Raw genomic sequence first — 12,384 nt, 5'->3', positions numbered from 1 at the left:
GAATGAAGTGTACCTACCTGACTGCCTGTATCTACTGCATGAATGAAGTGTACCTGACTGCCTGTATCTACTGCATGAATGAAGTGTACCTGACTGCATGAGTGAAGTATACCTGACTGCCTGTATCTACTGACTGCATGGCCTGGCCAGTCAGAGTATTCCAGAACCTGATACAACGATCAGCTGTACCTCCGCCACTAGCCAGCAAACCGTGATGGTGAGGGGACCAAGCTATTGCCTAAAATGAAAAGTTTTACAGGGGTGTATATTTTCTTAAATTTGGGTATTTTTTTATTTTTATTCCTGCTTTATTTAGGTTTTTTCTTATGCTAACGTAGGGAAAATAAATGATTTTTAGGGAACAATAGTTAAAATTTGTGGGTAAAAAGTATCAACAGGATGAAAAAAACAACTTTACTTAACGTATATAATTTTTTATTCTTAATTACTTTAATAAAAACTTAAACTAATATGGACAGCTGAAAATAACTCTGTAATTTTAAGGATGCATCCTAGCTTCCAGGAATAGAAAATTTATCAATAAAAAGCAAAAACCGAGACTTTTTTTTGTTAGCTTCGTTTAATGGTGTAAAAATTTAACATAGCTTTAGATTGGAAGAAAAACTACAATTACAGATCACATGTCTTAGTTAGCATTAAGATTAGTCAGTAACAAATCAAAAGTTTCAGAATTAAAAAAAATAGTCAGTCAAAATTAAGTAACTTTTTATAAGTACAAACAAATGGGATTTTTTTGGGTCAAAATAATGAGGTCTTAGTTGACAACGAATCTTATCAGGATAGATTGACTGAGTGATTTTATAATACTAATGCAAAAAAAAAATTTAATGATAAAAAATGAAACGTTAGGTAACCCATGAATTAGTTATCTTGTTGGAGAACAAAAAATAAGTCGCAGCAAACTCTAATTTTCTATGTATTTACTGCTTATTGTTTTATGTATTGATTAATAGTAATACTAATTTAGTGGGGTGGGGTGGCTACTTGCTAGTGTGTAACACCAGTTCTCCTCATATCACTGAAGTTAAGCACACTTGTCCAACTGGATGGGTGTCCAGACTGGTGTTCACGGGTGCGATTCCCGAACTCCAAACAAACCTGTGGTTTCAAAAATCATCTGAAGCGACATCTGGTTAATCAGTTATGACCCCCTAACGGATGTAGGAGGACAGAGGGGCGACTGTCAACATATCTCGCAGCGAAAGGGTGCGTGCTTTCTACTCAACAATAAAAGAAGCTTGTAATGGATTGATCCTAGTGAATGATGATGAAGAGAGAAAAGGTTGACTAGCAGGGAGAGTTTATGGTTGCCAGTTATAGATATCTGGAGTTATCCAATCCGGGCTTAGAAATGATTAGGAGCAATGAGTGTGATGTTTCCCGTCTGTAAGGCACCCGGGCCTCATTCCAGTATATCAGAAGAATTCCTGCACTCTACTATTCTCAGGCCTAAGAAGCCCTTAGGCAGCTGGAATCTTTTCAGCCCTCTTCTCAGAATAAATGAAGCGTGGTCGGATGAATGTGCTACAATATTACAACTCCTGGCAGATCAATACAAAACCCAGACAACACCAACCTTTCGCAATAGAAAAATCCCGACATTCGATCGTAACATTACGATCATGTCCTAGGGACAAAAACATGTTTTTATTAAATACTATAAACAGATGATTCGCATAACACATATTAAAAGTTAGGTTTCGGTGTTATAGAATTTAAATAATTTTTAAAACCTTTATTGATAAGGAATTTAACTAAAAAGAATGAGCTAAAACTTTTAAAAATATAATTCTATCTGATTACATATCACCCTTCCAGGGAGGGGTGGTGTGCTGATAATGACGTTAAATAAAGTGATTAAAGGATCAGAGTAGACAGAAAAGAAGAATATCGGAAAAAATAAGTATCTGATAAACATGTATCAATTACTAGTCGCTGAAAAATAGTAATTTGTAAAATATTTGAAAATAAAAAATAATTTTGTTAAAAAATAATTTTGTTTGATTACTTTGTTGATTGATTGATTGATTAGTGTTAATTACCTTGACAGCTGCTAGATGATCTGTATAAGTCTGCATGGGTGATGTACTTGATAAATTCCAAACAAACAATTTGTTGTCGTTTCCACCACTAGCGAAACATGAGGATTAATTTCATCTTTAGAAAACATCATTTTAGAAAGCAACATTTTAGAAAGCAACATTTTAGAAACAACATTTTAGAAACAACATTTTTAGAAAAAAATTCGACAATTTTTTTTTCAATAAGCGAAAGAGAAAAATATTTTGAATATCATTCCTTATAATAAAAGTCAAAACTTATAAAATTTTTAAAAAAAATGTCAATTTTCAATAATTGTCCTTTTGAAATTAAGATTTTTCTCAACATTTAACAGAGTATTTAAAAGAGTATTTTGGTGTTTTTTTTTGGGGAAAAAAATGTGAAACATACACCCCTGAAAAGTATTTTTGATTTTTTTTGAGGGAAGAGTCTATCCCTGAAACGCTTACCTGGCTAAATATTGATTATCTGGTGACCACTTGAGCCCGCAAACCTCTTGTCTATGGCCGGCCAATCTACGCTCAGGAGCTAAACTTGGAGTTCTAATATCCCGTTGTAGGATTAATCTATCCCGGCTCCCACTAGACAACATATCTCCATTCCAGGCTAAAGCACCAACCCTGAACAAATATCAAATTAGATATAGAATGGACTCAGCTTAGACTTTGTGTCATGTAGGTTGAATTTGTTTTTTTATTTTCTTAAATTTTGAGTTGGGTTCAAGCACGAGGTTTGTTATGATGTTACGTTAGGTTTCGATTCTGTGTCACGTCAGATGGTGTTACGTTGGATATGTTTTTGTGTCACGTTAGATGATTGACTGTGTTACGTTAGCTTTTGATGTTACGTTGGACTTTGATTTGGTATTACGATAGATTTTGCGATTTCTGTGTCGCATTTTATTAATTACGGTGTTGAATTTACCTTTTCTACTTCAGTATTTTTTTAATTTAGCAAACTTTACGTAGAAAATGAAGACTAGAAAACAAAACAGCCATGTTTTTTTTTATACTGAACAGAAACATCTTTCTCTCTTAAATAAAAGCGTGTGTTAACCTAAACCTAAACTCTAACTAACCTTGCACTATGCCCCTCCAATACATTTAGTTTCTTGTTAGCAGTCACATCCCAGATTTGAACATATCCTCGATGTGTTCCAACAGCAACTAGATTCCCACGCTCTGCCCAGGACACCGAGGTAACAGTGTCGTTGTCTGTCGTCAAATCACACAACCGAGTTACCTGATTCAAATGCAGGTTGAACTTGAGACATTGAAAACAATGATTTAATGACAAAATCAAGCCCGAATTTAAATACAATAGACAAAATTCAACTTTACACAACAAACATAGATGCACACAGCCGATTACACTAGCAAAGCAAGGATAATGAGGCATGTAGAGTCCAAATATATTTGGTACAATAAAGTTGGATCGGAACGTGTTTATGTATAAATTGAGTTATATTAGGGCGTGGAGTGGGTTGTGTCGTGAATATCCAGTACCTGAGATGTGCAGGCCGACCACAAATATACACAAGCTCCGAGTCCTACACTGAGCACATTCTGTGAACTCCAATCCACCAGGTTCAGGTAGAAATCGTCCTGCAGCTCCGGTGCGTCCAGAACTTTAAACGGAATTTTAGAAATTTTTCGCGACGCTTTTCTCGGAGATTTCAGGAGTTTCTGACTTTTGGAAGACACGGGTGAGAGGGAGTAGGGGGAACTATATTCATTGATTACACTCGGACGTTTAGGACGAAACGAGAAGAGATTTTTGTCCTCTGTAATCGGAGCAAACGCTCGTCTTTCGTCCGAAGTCTCCTTGAAGTCCTCTATTTGTGTTCCTAGGACCTCGTTCTTGAGTAGACACGAGTACATGGAGAGGGACATATCCTTGGCTCCCTCAGCTCCATCCCGTCCTACTCGTTTAGTTGTTGTGGTTTTCTCCTAAACAGAAGATTGAATTTAAAGTAGTCGAACAGGGATCCGGAGAAACAGTGCCTTGAAAACTATGTTAAACTATGTTAAACTATGTTAAACTATGTTAAACTATGTTAAACTATGTTAAACTATGTTAAACTATATTAAACTATGTTAAACTATGTTAAACTATATTAAACTATGTTAAACTATGTTAAACCATGTTAAAACTACAAGATATGGGTAAGAAGGCCTAAATCTGTCTGTCCCTGATATGAGTAATATCATTTGTTTTATTAATTATGATGATTGGATAAAAAATGTTTAACCCTGAAGCACATTAAGAAGTTCTTCGGGTCAATTTTTTTTCATTCCAATTTCATAATTAACAGAACAAATGATTTAATTAATATTAGGCACAGTATATCAAACTGTAAGTTCGAAAATAAGTTATTTTTCCTTATTTAAGAGAATAGCGGATAGTGTTGGTTGTGTGTAGTGTATGAATGGGATTCTGGTATATAAACCAAATCCCGTCTCTACAACCTGACAATCTATCGTTCTATCAGCCGAACTGTGAGTATATCTGAACTCAACAGTCGAATATTCTAACGAACATTAGATTTAATTTCACTTATTTTTAGAGAAAAATTTTATGGATGTGAATATAAAAATTAAATTAGGATTATAATTTATTTATATATTTATGTTCCCCTTATTTTAAAGGAATTACCTGAAGCGTAAACTATCATTTTAGAATTTTTTTAATGAGAATACTTTCAATGGCGTTAAAGATGCCAAACATGAGTTATGGGATTTTTTTCTTTCTTTTCTTTCTTTTTTGTTCTTTTCTTTTTATTGTTCAAAAATAGAGGTGAATACTGAATAGCCTATTAACCGTAAATTGTAAAGGAATTAAGTTTTTATCCCAAACTCGGATTTTTTAAACAATGTTCCAACCCAATGTTGTAGAGATTTTCATGGTTCAAATAATCTAAGTTTGAAATATCAAAGGTTTACACCATCACATTGTTAAGCAAATTCTGTTTGCCCAGACTCAATTTCAATTAAAGTTTTTAGCTTTGAGACAGAAAAATAATCTGAAGAAAGAAGAAAGGAGGCAAATATATTATATATCTCTGCCTTGTGAAGAATTCTAAAACTTTATTTTATAAGAAACTAGTTGTCTTTAACCGAACTGACCTGAATAAGACTGAACGAAGTCTGCCAATTATTCCCTGCTCTGCTCGGTATAAATCTATCCCCGTATTTCTCCTTCTGTGGAGAGTTCACTGGGGTCAACTGCTTCTTTAGCATTCGCGGCTGAATACAAAAAAAATATAAATGCTCAGGGGAGAAAAATTATTTGTATTGTAACAAGAAATAATGGCAATTGCATAGAGCAAATGTTTTTTGACACATTCATACTTAGATGATTTAAAATATTAAATTATTAGTTTTGTTTGAGTTATGTTCTATTGTACGATTTTAGGCCCCTCCCCCATATATCAATCTTGTACATGACCTCGATTTCGATTGTTTTTCAACACAATATTGAATACTAATTTTGTATTATTTCAGGGTTAGTAGCGGTTAAGACAATTTCTAGGTCCGAGCGCTGCGGCTAAGGGGCCGAACGCTGTGGCAAAAACATGCGAAGGAGCCGAAAGCTGCGGTTTTGACAGGCTAGGGGGCCAGGCACTGCGGCAAAAAAGCATGGTAGAGGTGAACGCTGCGGCAAAATACAGGCGCTGCGGCTACATGTCCATCTTTATCTGTGTTGCATATCAGAAGCGTACTAAATTAATAAAAGGGGGAGGGGGCGTACAATAGCCGGGTCCGTCCTGGAGAACGATTTTTGGACCACCCCCCTCCNAATGATTCCTCAATTTTGTTATTTTACATTAATCAAAAATTTTAGTTTCCAGTGTTCATTGTTATTTGCTCACAAGGTCGTAATTTTAAGCGACCCTCCTATTCATGAAAGCACCTGTTAAACCTTTATCTGAGCAAAATAGCCATACATTAGGTTATAACTGTAAAGTATTCGAAGGAAATTGTGTTAAAAGAAATGAGTACCGAAAAGTTCTAAATTAAAAAATCTTACCGATGTGACAGGTGACATAACTGTGCATCTTTTCTGTGGTGAGATTTGTGAATAATTTATCGTTGATCCTGATATCTTCTTCCCCAACCTCTTCTCAAACTCAGTATCCATGACGGAGGCGTATCAGAGGGCGGAGCAACCCTGAAACTTTAACCTTCACTAGAATTCTTCTAATCATACATTGAAAATTTCTGAAAGTAAAAACCTAAAAATCTACATTTCAATTAGTAAAGATTAATAGAACTAACTCTGCCCACGTAGGATTGACGAATCATTGCAAAACAAAATATTCTTAAATACTCCGTTTTAACCTGCCCTTCCCTTATCTGACAAAACAAATAGTTCGTTTTCACGATTTTTCGTGAAATAACGCGAAAACGCAATATTCGAACTGAAGAGAAATTACGTATATTTAAAGCAATTAATTTTCGCTAAAAAGCAAACAATTTAATAAGAAGATAAGTCTAAAAATAACCGTATATTTTAAAAACGAAAGCCAGCTGTGTTGGGGGTCTCTACTCTCTGTTTAAAGTTTGGTTTGTAAGTTGAGTACTGGATTCCTATTGGTTGGAGGAAACTGTTTCTGATCCTACTATTGGTTCAATCAGACTTTTGCTGGCATCCTATTGGGTGAAATAAAGTAGATCTAGGCTTTTATTGGCGAAAATTTTAAATGCTGTTCTCTAATTGGTTCAAATTTATTTATAGAAAAGATCGTCTTTGTATTGATTGATCGATTAAAATAAGACTTTTGAAAAAATTAATGTTGAAATTTAATATTTGAATAAAAATAAAAAAAATTTATTGAGAACGGGGCACGACTTTATTTCACAAAAAAATTTTATTCAATTTGTTTAGAAAAATATTTCTTTAACAATTGAAATGGAATAACACGCGGCACTTGTTCATTTTTAATTTTATGATAAACGCCAAACGGGGAGGGAGTGAAGATTCTTCAGCGACCCTTTAAGGTGCTCGTCTTTAGATGCACGTAGAAATAAACGTTAATCAATCAAATCAATTCTCCGGCGACAAATTTCAAATGCATTTATTATTAAGGAAATGGGTAATTTCCTAGTATACGATTTTTGGACCCCCCCCTAAGAAGCAAAATGAATGTTATGGAAATCCTTCAGAAACAATTTCAGGACAGTGCTGAAAAGCTTCAAAGTGTTCAAAAAGGTAGTTTTTGTTTTTTATTTAAATTATTTCACGATTTATTTTATCTTTATTTCCTACTTGTTCTAGATTACAGTAAAACTTTAAGTGATAGACAAACTTTGGACAGTCAGTTAAATGAAAATAGACAGGTTAGTTTAATAATATATTAATAGCGTAAAGGGGGGGGGGGTTTAAACAGAATTAATGATACCCTAAAGTCTTCAAACTTTGTTTAAAGTCTTAGACTCCTATTAATGGATTCCTCTACCTTTATTTTTTTTAAATGCTTTGAAATAGGTTGTAATATTAAAATCTTTATTTGGTTCTAAATGTTCTTCGTTTACAAAATTTTATGATGTTTTTTAATCATTCACGCAGACACTACGATACTTCAAGTATTTTTCTAAATTCAAACTTTTTTCCTTCGTTAACTTTAAGCTATATTGCAGTTAATTATGAACTATTTAAAAACATTTTATAAGCTTGCATAATTAAAAAATTGTTTTCTTAATTGGTAAATTAAATTAGTCTGTTTCCAGGTGAAAGAGGAATTAGATCTTGCCACCGAAGAAAGCAAGATTTACAAACTTATTGGTCCTGCTCTTGTAACCCAAGATCTGGTTGAAGCCAAGAGTAATGTTGAGAAGAGGATCTCCTATATCTCCGGTGAGCTGAAGAGGAAGGATGATCAGCTCAAGGATATGGATAAGAAGCAGGACGAGGCTAGAGAGAAGATGCAGGAGATACAAACCCAGCTACAAAAACTCCAGCAAGCTCCAAACTAATCTTGTCAATTTAAACCCTCCTGGCTATCAGGGATCCACGGTTCTATTCCGGCTAATAGGGATCTCCTTTCTGCTCCTCGGGATCTCCGCTTTAAGCTTTACATTTCATTTCAGATTTTAAGATGGGAGAACGGAAAGGGCAGAATTTTTACTATCCACCGGATTTTGATCCGAAGGTTCACGGCTCCTTGAACGGGTATCATGGCGTGCACGCACTGCGTGAGCGTGCGCGTAAGATGGATCGAGGAATTCTTATTATTCGGTTTGAAATGCCGTATAATATTTGGTGCGGTGGTTGTAATAAGCATATTGGAATGGGGGTTCGATACAACGCAGAGAAAACGAAGGTTAGTAGTTTTAATAAATCTCATATTAGTAAAAATTGTCAGAAAAGATTGCATGATTTTGCTTTAAAAAGGTTCTAAAATGTAGTAATTATCTGGACATTGTGATTGTTAATTGTTATACATTTTCGCATTTAATCACTGAAGTTGGTTATGACCTAAAATAAAAATGATTCCTCAATTTTGTTATTTTACATTAATCAAAAATTTTAGTTTCCAGTGTTCATTGTTATTTGCTCACAAGGTCGTAATTTTAAGCGATCCTCCTATTCATGAAAGCACCTGTTAAACCTTTATCTGAGTGACAATGAGGAAGATATCGTCGTTTTACTTTCTTAAAACGTGTGGAATTCTAACAATTCCATTAATTGTCTCAGAACCATGACTAAATCGCTGTTATAGAAAAACAATTAAAAAGAAGTTATTAGGTACAAAAAAGCATTTATTTTTCATCCTTGAAAGGTTTAATGAGTAGGGGACAATCAGTTCTATAAATGAAAGGTCTTTAATAAGTACGTTTACAGTCCGTGTGATATATGTGGATATTGAAAACTGTCTTAATATCGTAGGTAGGAATGTACTACACGACCCCGATCTATCAGTTCCGAATGAAATGTCACCTGTGCACAAACCATTTCTCGATCAAGACAGACCCCGGGAACCTAGATTACGTGATAGTAGAGGGCGCTACTAGACAGGAGAGAAGGTGGGATCCAACAGAAAATGGACAGGTTAGGTTTAATTATATTTTTAATTGATAAATATATTTGTGCAGGTGGTTCCAGATGATAAATATATTTGTGCAGATGGTTCCAGACGATAAATATATTTGTACAGGTGGTTCCAGACGATGAATATATTTGTGCAGGTGGTTCCAGACGATAAATCTGTCGGGAAGAAGTTGGCCGACGACGCGATGTACAAGTTGGAACACGAGAGCAAGGATAAGGGGAAATCATCGGATACAGCTCCAAGACTAGTCGGGATATCAGATATCCAGGTAATATTCAATCCTAGATATCCAACATATATCCATCTACTAGGTTAGTAGTTTACTGGGTCTTCCGTATCCAGGACCAGGTATTATTGAAACCAATAAATCTAGGTACTAGACTAGCCAGGACATCAGATATCCTGGTACTAGACTAGCCGGGTTTCAGATATCCAGGTACTAGACTATTTGGATATCAGATATCCAGGTACTATACAAGCCGGGATATCAGATATCCTGGTACTATACTAGCCGGGATATCATATATCCAGGTACTAGACTAGCCGGGATATCAGATATCCAGGTACTAGACTATTCGGGATATCAGATATCCAGGTACTAGACTAGCCGGGATATCTAATATTCAGGTACTAGACTAGCTGGGATATCAGATATCCAGGTACTAGACTATTTGGATATCAGATATCCAGGCACTAGACTAGCCGGGATATCAGATATCCAGGTACTAGACTAGCTGGGATATCAGATATCCAGGTACTAGACTAGTCGGGATATCAGATATCCAGGTACTAGACTAGTCGGGATATCAGATATCCAGGTACTAGACTAGTCGGGATATCAGATATCCAGGTACTAGACTATCCGGGATTTCAGATATCCAGGTACTAGACTATTTGGATATCAGATATCCAGGCACTAGACTAGCCGGGATATCAGATATCCAGGTACTAGACTAGCCGGGATATCAGATATCCAGGTACTTGACTAGCTGGGATATCAGATATCCAGGCACTAGACTAGCTGGGATATCAGATATCCAGGTACTAGACTAGCTGGGATATCAGATATCCAGGTACTAGACTAGTCGGGATATCAGATATCCTGGTACTATACTAGCCGGGATATCAGATATCCAGGCACTAGACTAGCCGGGATATCAGATATCCAGGCACTAGACTAGCTGGGATATCAGATATCCAGGTACTAGACTAGCCGGGATATCATATATCCAGGTACTAGACTAGCCGGGATATCATATATCCAGGTACTAGACTAACCGGGATATCAGATATCCAGGTACTAGACTAGCCGGGATATCAGATATCCAGGTACTAGACTAGTCGGGATATCTAATATTCAGGTACTAGACTCGCTGGGATATCATATATCCAGATACTATACTAGCTGGGATATCAGATATCCAGGTACTAGACTAACCGGGATATCAGATATCTAGATACTAGACTAGCTGGGATATCAGATATCCAGGTATTACTAATTCTAAAAATCCATGTACTAGGTTCAGTGGGTATCCACTATCCAGGTGTTATATTGTATCCTTGATATCAAAGTAAGTCCAGTGGGTATCCTATGTCAAATCTTAATTTCGTTTTTAACCACAGATTTGTATTCCACAACTTATCTTAACTTTTAAATTTGGTAGAAATAAAATTTAGAAAATTTTCAACTCATCCAAAATTCATAATACGGCAGGAATTAATTCTGAGTTAAACGATACTTATACTTTTGAGTGTTAAAATGGTAATAGTTATCGGTTCATTATTTAAAAAGTATTTTTAAATTCCTTTTTTTAAGCAAAAACCATCCAAATTTTGACAAGAGCACCCGTTTGTAAAAGGACGAAGAGTGTGTTAAAAAAAATATTTGTTAGGATCGAGTGAAGGATGATTACCTGGCGAACCGTTTACTCCGGGACAGGTTTAGGCAGAGGAAGAAAGATCAGGCCGCCAGGAAGGAGAAGAACGAGAGGATCTTGGGTAAAACTGGACTCAAGCTGGACCTGGTGGATGAATGTCCGGAGGATGTCAAGTTTGCTCAGCTTCTCAGTATCCAGGTATACACTTGACACAACCAGTATCAAGATTCTAGATATACCTACAGCAAACCCAACCATCAGAGAAGGATTTATTGCATAGAACAAATTCAATTTTTTTTGACCTAAGCTTATCTTCATATAAAAGTCGAATGCAAAGATCACATAAGAGATCTAAATATTAGAAAGTTATAATTGTGTATTACATATAAAATAGCAAAAAGTCTTAGAACTAAGCGATATTTTCCGAGATCTCTCCCCCAACTCATTAATATAAGATTTTTTATATTTAAATATAAACATACTCTCAAACTTATGTACATGATTTATTGAGCTAAAAACATATTGTATTGTATAATTTAGACGTATTAGCAGTAATTTATTAACATACTACTAGCTGAAGTGCACGGCGCAGCGTTGCCCGTGAAAATAGATTTTTGATTTTTTTTTAGCTTATGTTACCTCGAAAAAGTTCAGCCCATTCGGTCCAGTCGTTTGGCTGGCTATAAGGAACATATATACGAATGTCTTGTTTTATTAAATAGATTGCAATTTTGATAGTGGAATTTTTAATTTCATTAATTTCTGACTAAATTATCTTGTCCCTATATATAAATGAATTATATACAATTAATCTTCATCTGTTTAGGCTCGGAAGGAAGCTGAGGAGCTGCAGAAGGAAGGACGGGATGCACTCGGAGAACAGGATATCTTCTCCACCAGCAAATCTAAACCTGAAACCATCTCTCCTGCTAGATCCTTCTTGAACAAGGTGGCAAACTCAAACCAAACCAAACTTATCAAAGATAAAGGTTTCGGGGTAGTGCTCTCTAAAAATGGCGCCAACCAGCTGGGAGTTCTACCGAAAAACTCCGCAACAAAAGTTTCAGTTGTTACGAACTCACAACACAAATCTGTGGAAATACGTGTTTTCTCCCATGAACCAAAATCAAATGAAATCAGTTCTAATTCAGAAAAAAATTCATTATCATTGTTATGTAATTATTCAGCTTCTAGCGATGAAAGTGACTAAAAACAATAATGTAGGATATGTACGATTTTATTTGTTAAAAATTTATAAACCTATTAACTAAATAATATATAAATAAAGACAGATACTGAAATTAAGAATTGTGATGTAAGCTATATACAGAAAATTGGGTTAAGTTTAAGAATTTAATGCGTTTTTTCAGACAA

The 12,384-nt window shown here is 35.3% G+C and overlaps 3 protein-coding genes across 3 annotated transcripts in view; 2 read left to right on the top strand and 1 right to left on the bottom strand.

Annotated features, from left to right (window-relative positions):
* LOC111698961 (fizzy-related protein homolog) overlaps nt 1-6,337 on the bottom strand; it is a gene marked incomplete in the record, with an annotated part of 9,078 nt that extends 2,741 nt beyond the window's left edge. Inside the window, 7 exon segments of the mRNA XM_023469461.1 lie at nt 113-238; nt 2,064-2,151; nt 2,532-2,702; nt 3,161-3,324; nt 3,588-4,031; nt 5,208-5,327; nt 6,112-6,337. Of these exon segments, the coding sequence (XP_023325229.1) occupies nt 113-238; nt 2,064-2,151; nt 2,532-2,702; nt 3,161-3,324; nt 3,588-4,031; nt 5,208-5,327; nt 6,112-6,222 (1,224 nt within the window).
* An 878-nt stretch (nt 6,338-7,215) lies between these two features.
* On the top strand, nt 7,216-8,172 carry LOC111698960 (prefoldin subunit 6). The gene is made up of 3 exons (XM_023469460.1): nt 7,216-7,293; nt 7,360-7,421; nt 7,812-8,172. The coding sequence occupies exons 1-3, from the start codon at nt 7,224-7,226 to the stop codon at nt 8,055-8,057; spliced, it is 378 nt and encodes a 125-aa protein (XP_023325228.1). The 5' UTR covers nt 7,216-7,223; the 3' UTR covers nt 8,058-8,172.
* LOC111698959 (coiled-coil domain-containing protein 130 homolog) lies at nt 8,157-12,311 on the top strand. Its single transcript, XM_023469459.1, has 5 exons — nt 8,157-8,404; nt 8,971-9,132; nt 9,270-9,401; nt 11,026-11,208; nt 11,837-12,311. Exons 1-5 carry the CDS (start codon nt 8,180-8,182, stop codon nt 12,218-12,220), a joined length of 1,086 nt encoding a protein of 361 aa, XP_023325227.1. The 5' UTR covers nt 8,157-8,179; the 3' UTR covers nt 12,221-12,311.
* The last annotated feature ends 73 nt before the right edge of the window (nt 12,312-12,384 follow it).

The sequence above is a fragment of the Eurytemora carolleeae genome, unplaced genomic scaffold, assembly GCF_000591075.1.
Source record: "Eurytemora carolleeae unplaced genomic scaffold, Eaff_2.0 scaffold129, whole genome shotgun sequence".
NCBI classification, from domain to species: Eukaryota; Metazoa; Arthropoda; class Copepoda; order Calanoida; family Temoridae; genus Eurytemora; species Eurytemora carolleeae.
Note: the sequence above shows the minus strand (reverse complement) of the source record. Positions and strands in the feature narration are given on the sequence as shown.

Excerpts from the sequence above, each read along its gene's own strand:
- LOC111698959 (XM_023469459.1), top strand. The coding sequence starts at position 8,180 with ATGGGAGAACGGAAAGGGCAGAATTTTTACTATCCACCGGATTTTGAT. Across the intron at positions 8,405-8,970 it reads ACAACGCAGAGAAAACGAAG|GTAGGAATGTACTACACGAC; the intron begins GTTAGTAGTTTT and ends TTAATATCGTAG. Across the intron at positions 9,402-11,025 it reads TCGGGATATCAGATATCCAG|GATCGAGTGAAGGATGATTA; the intron begins GTAATATTCAAT and ends AATATTTGTTAG.
- LOC111698960 (XM_023469460.1), top strand. The coding sequence starts at position 7,224 with ATGAATGTTATGGAAATCCTTCAGAAACAATTTCAGGACAGTGCTGAA. Across the intron at positions 7,294-7,359 it reads GCTTCAAAGTGTTCAAAAAG|ATTACAGTAAAACTTTAAGT; the intron begins GTAGTTTTTGTT and ends TACTTGTTCTAG. Across the intron at positions 7,422-7,811 it reads AGTTAAATGAAAATAGACAG|GTGAAAGAGGAATTAGATCT; the intron begins GTTAGTTTAATA and ends GTCTGTTTCCAG.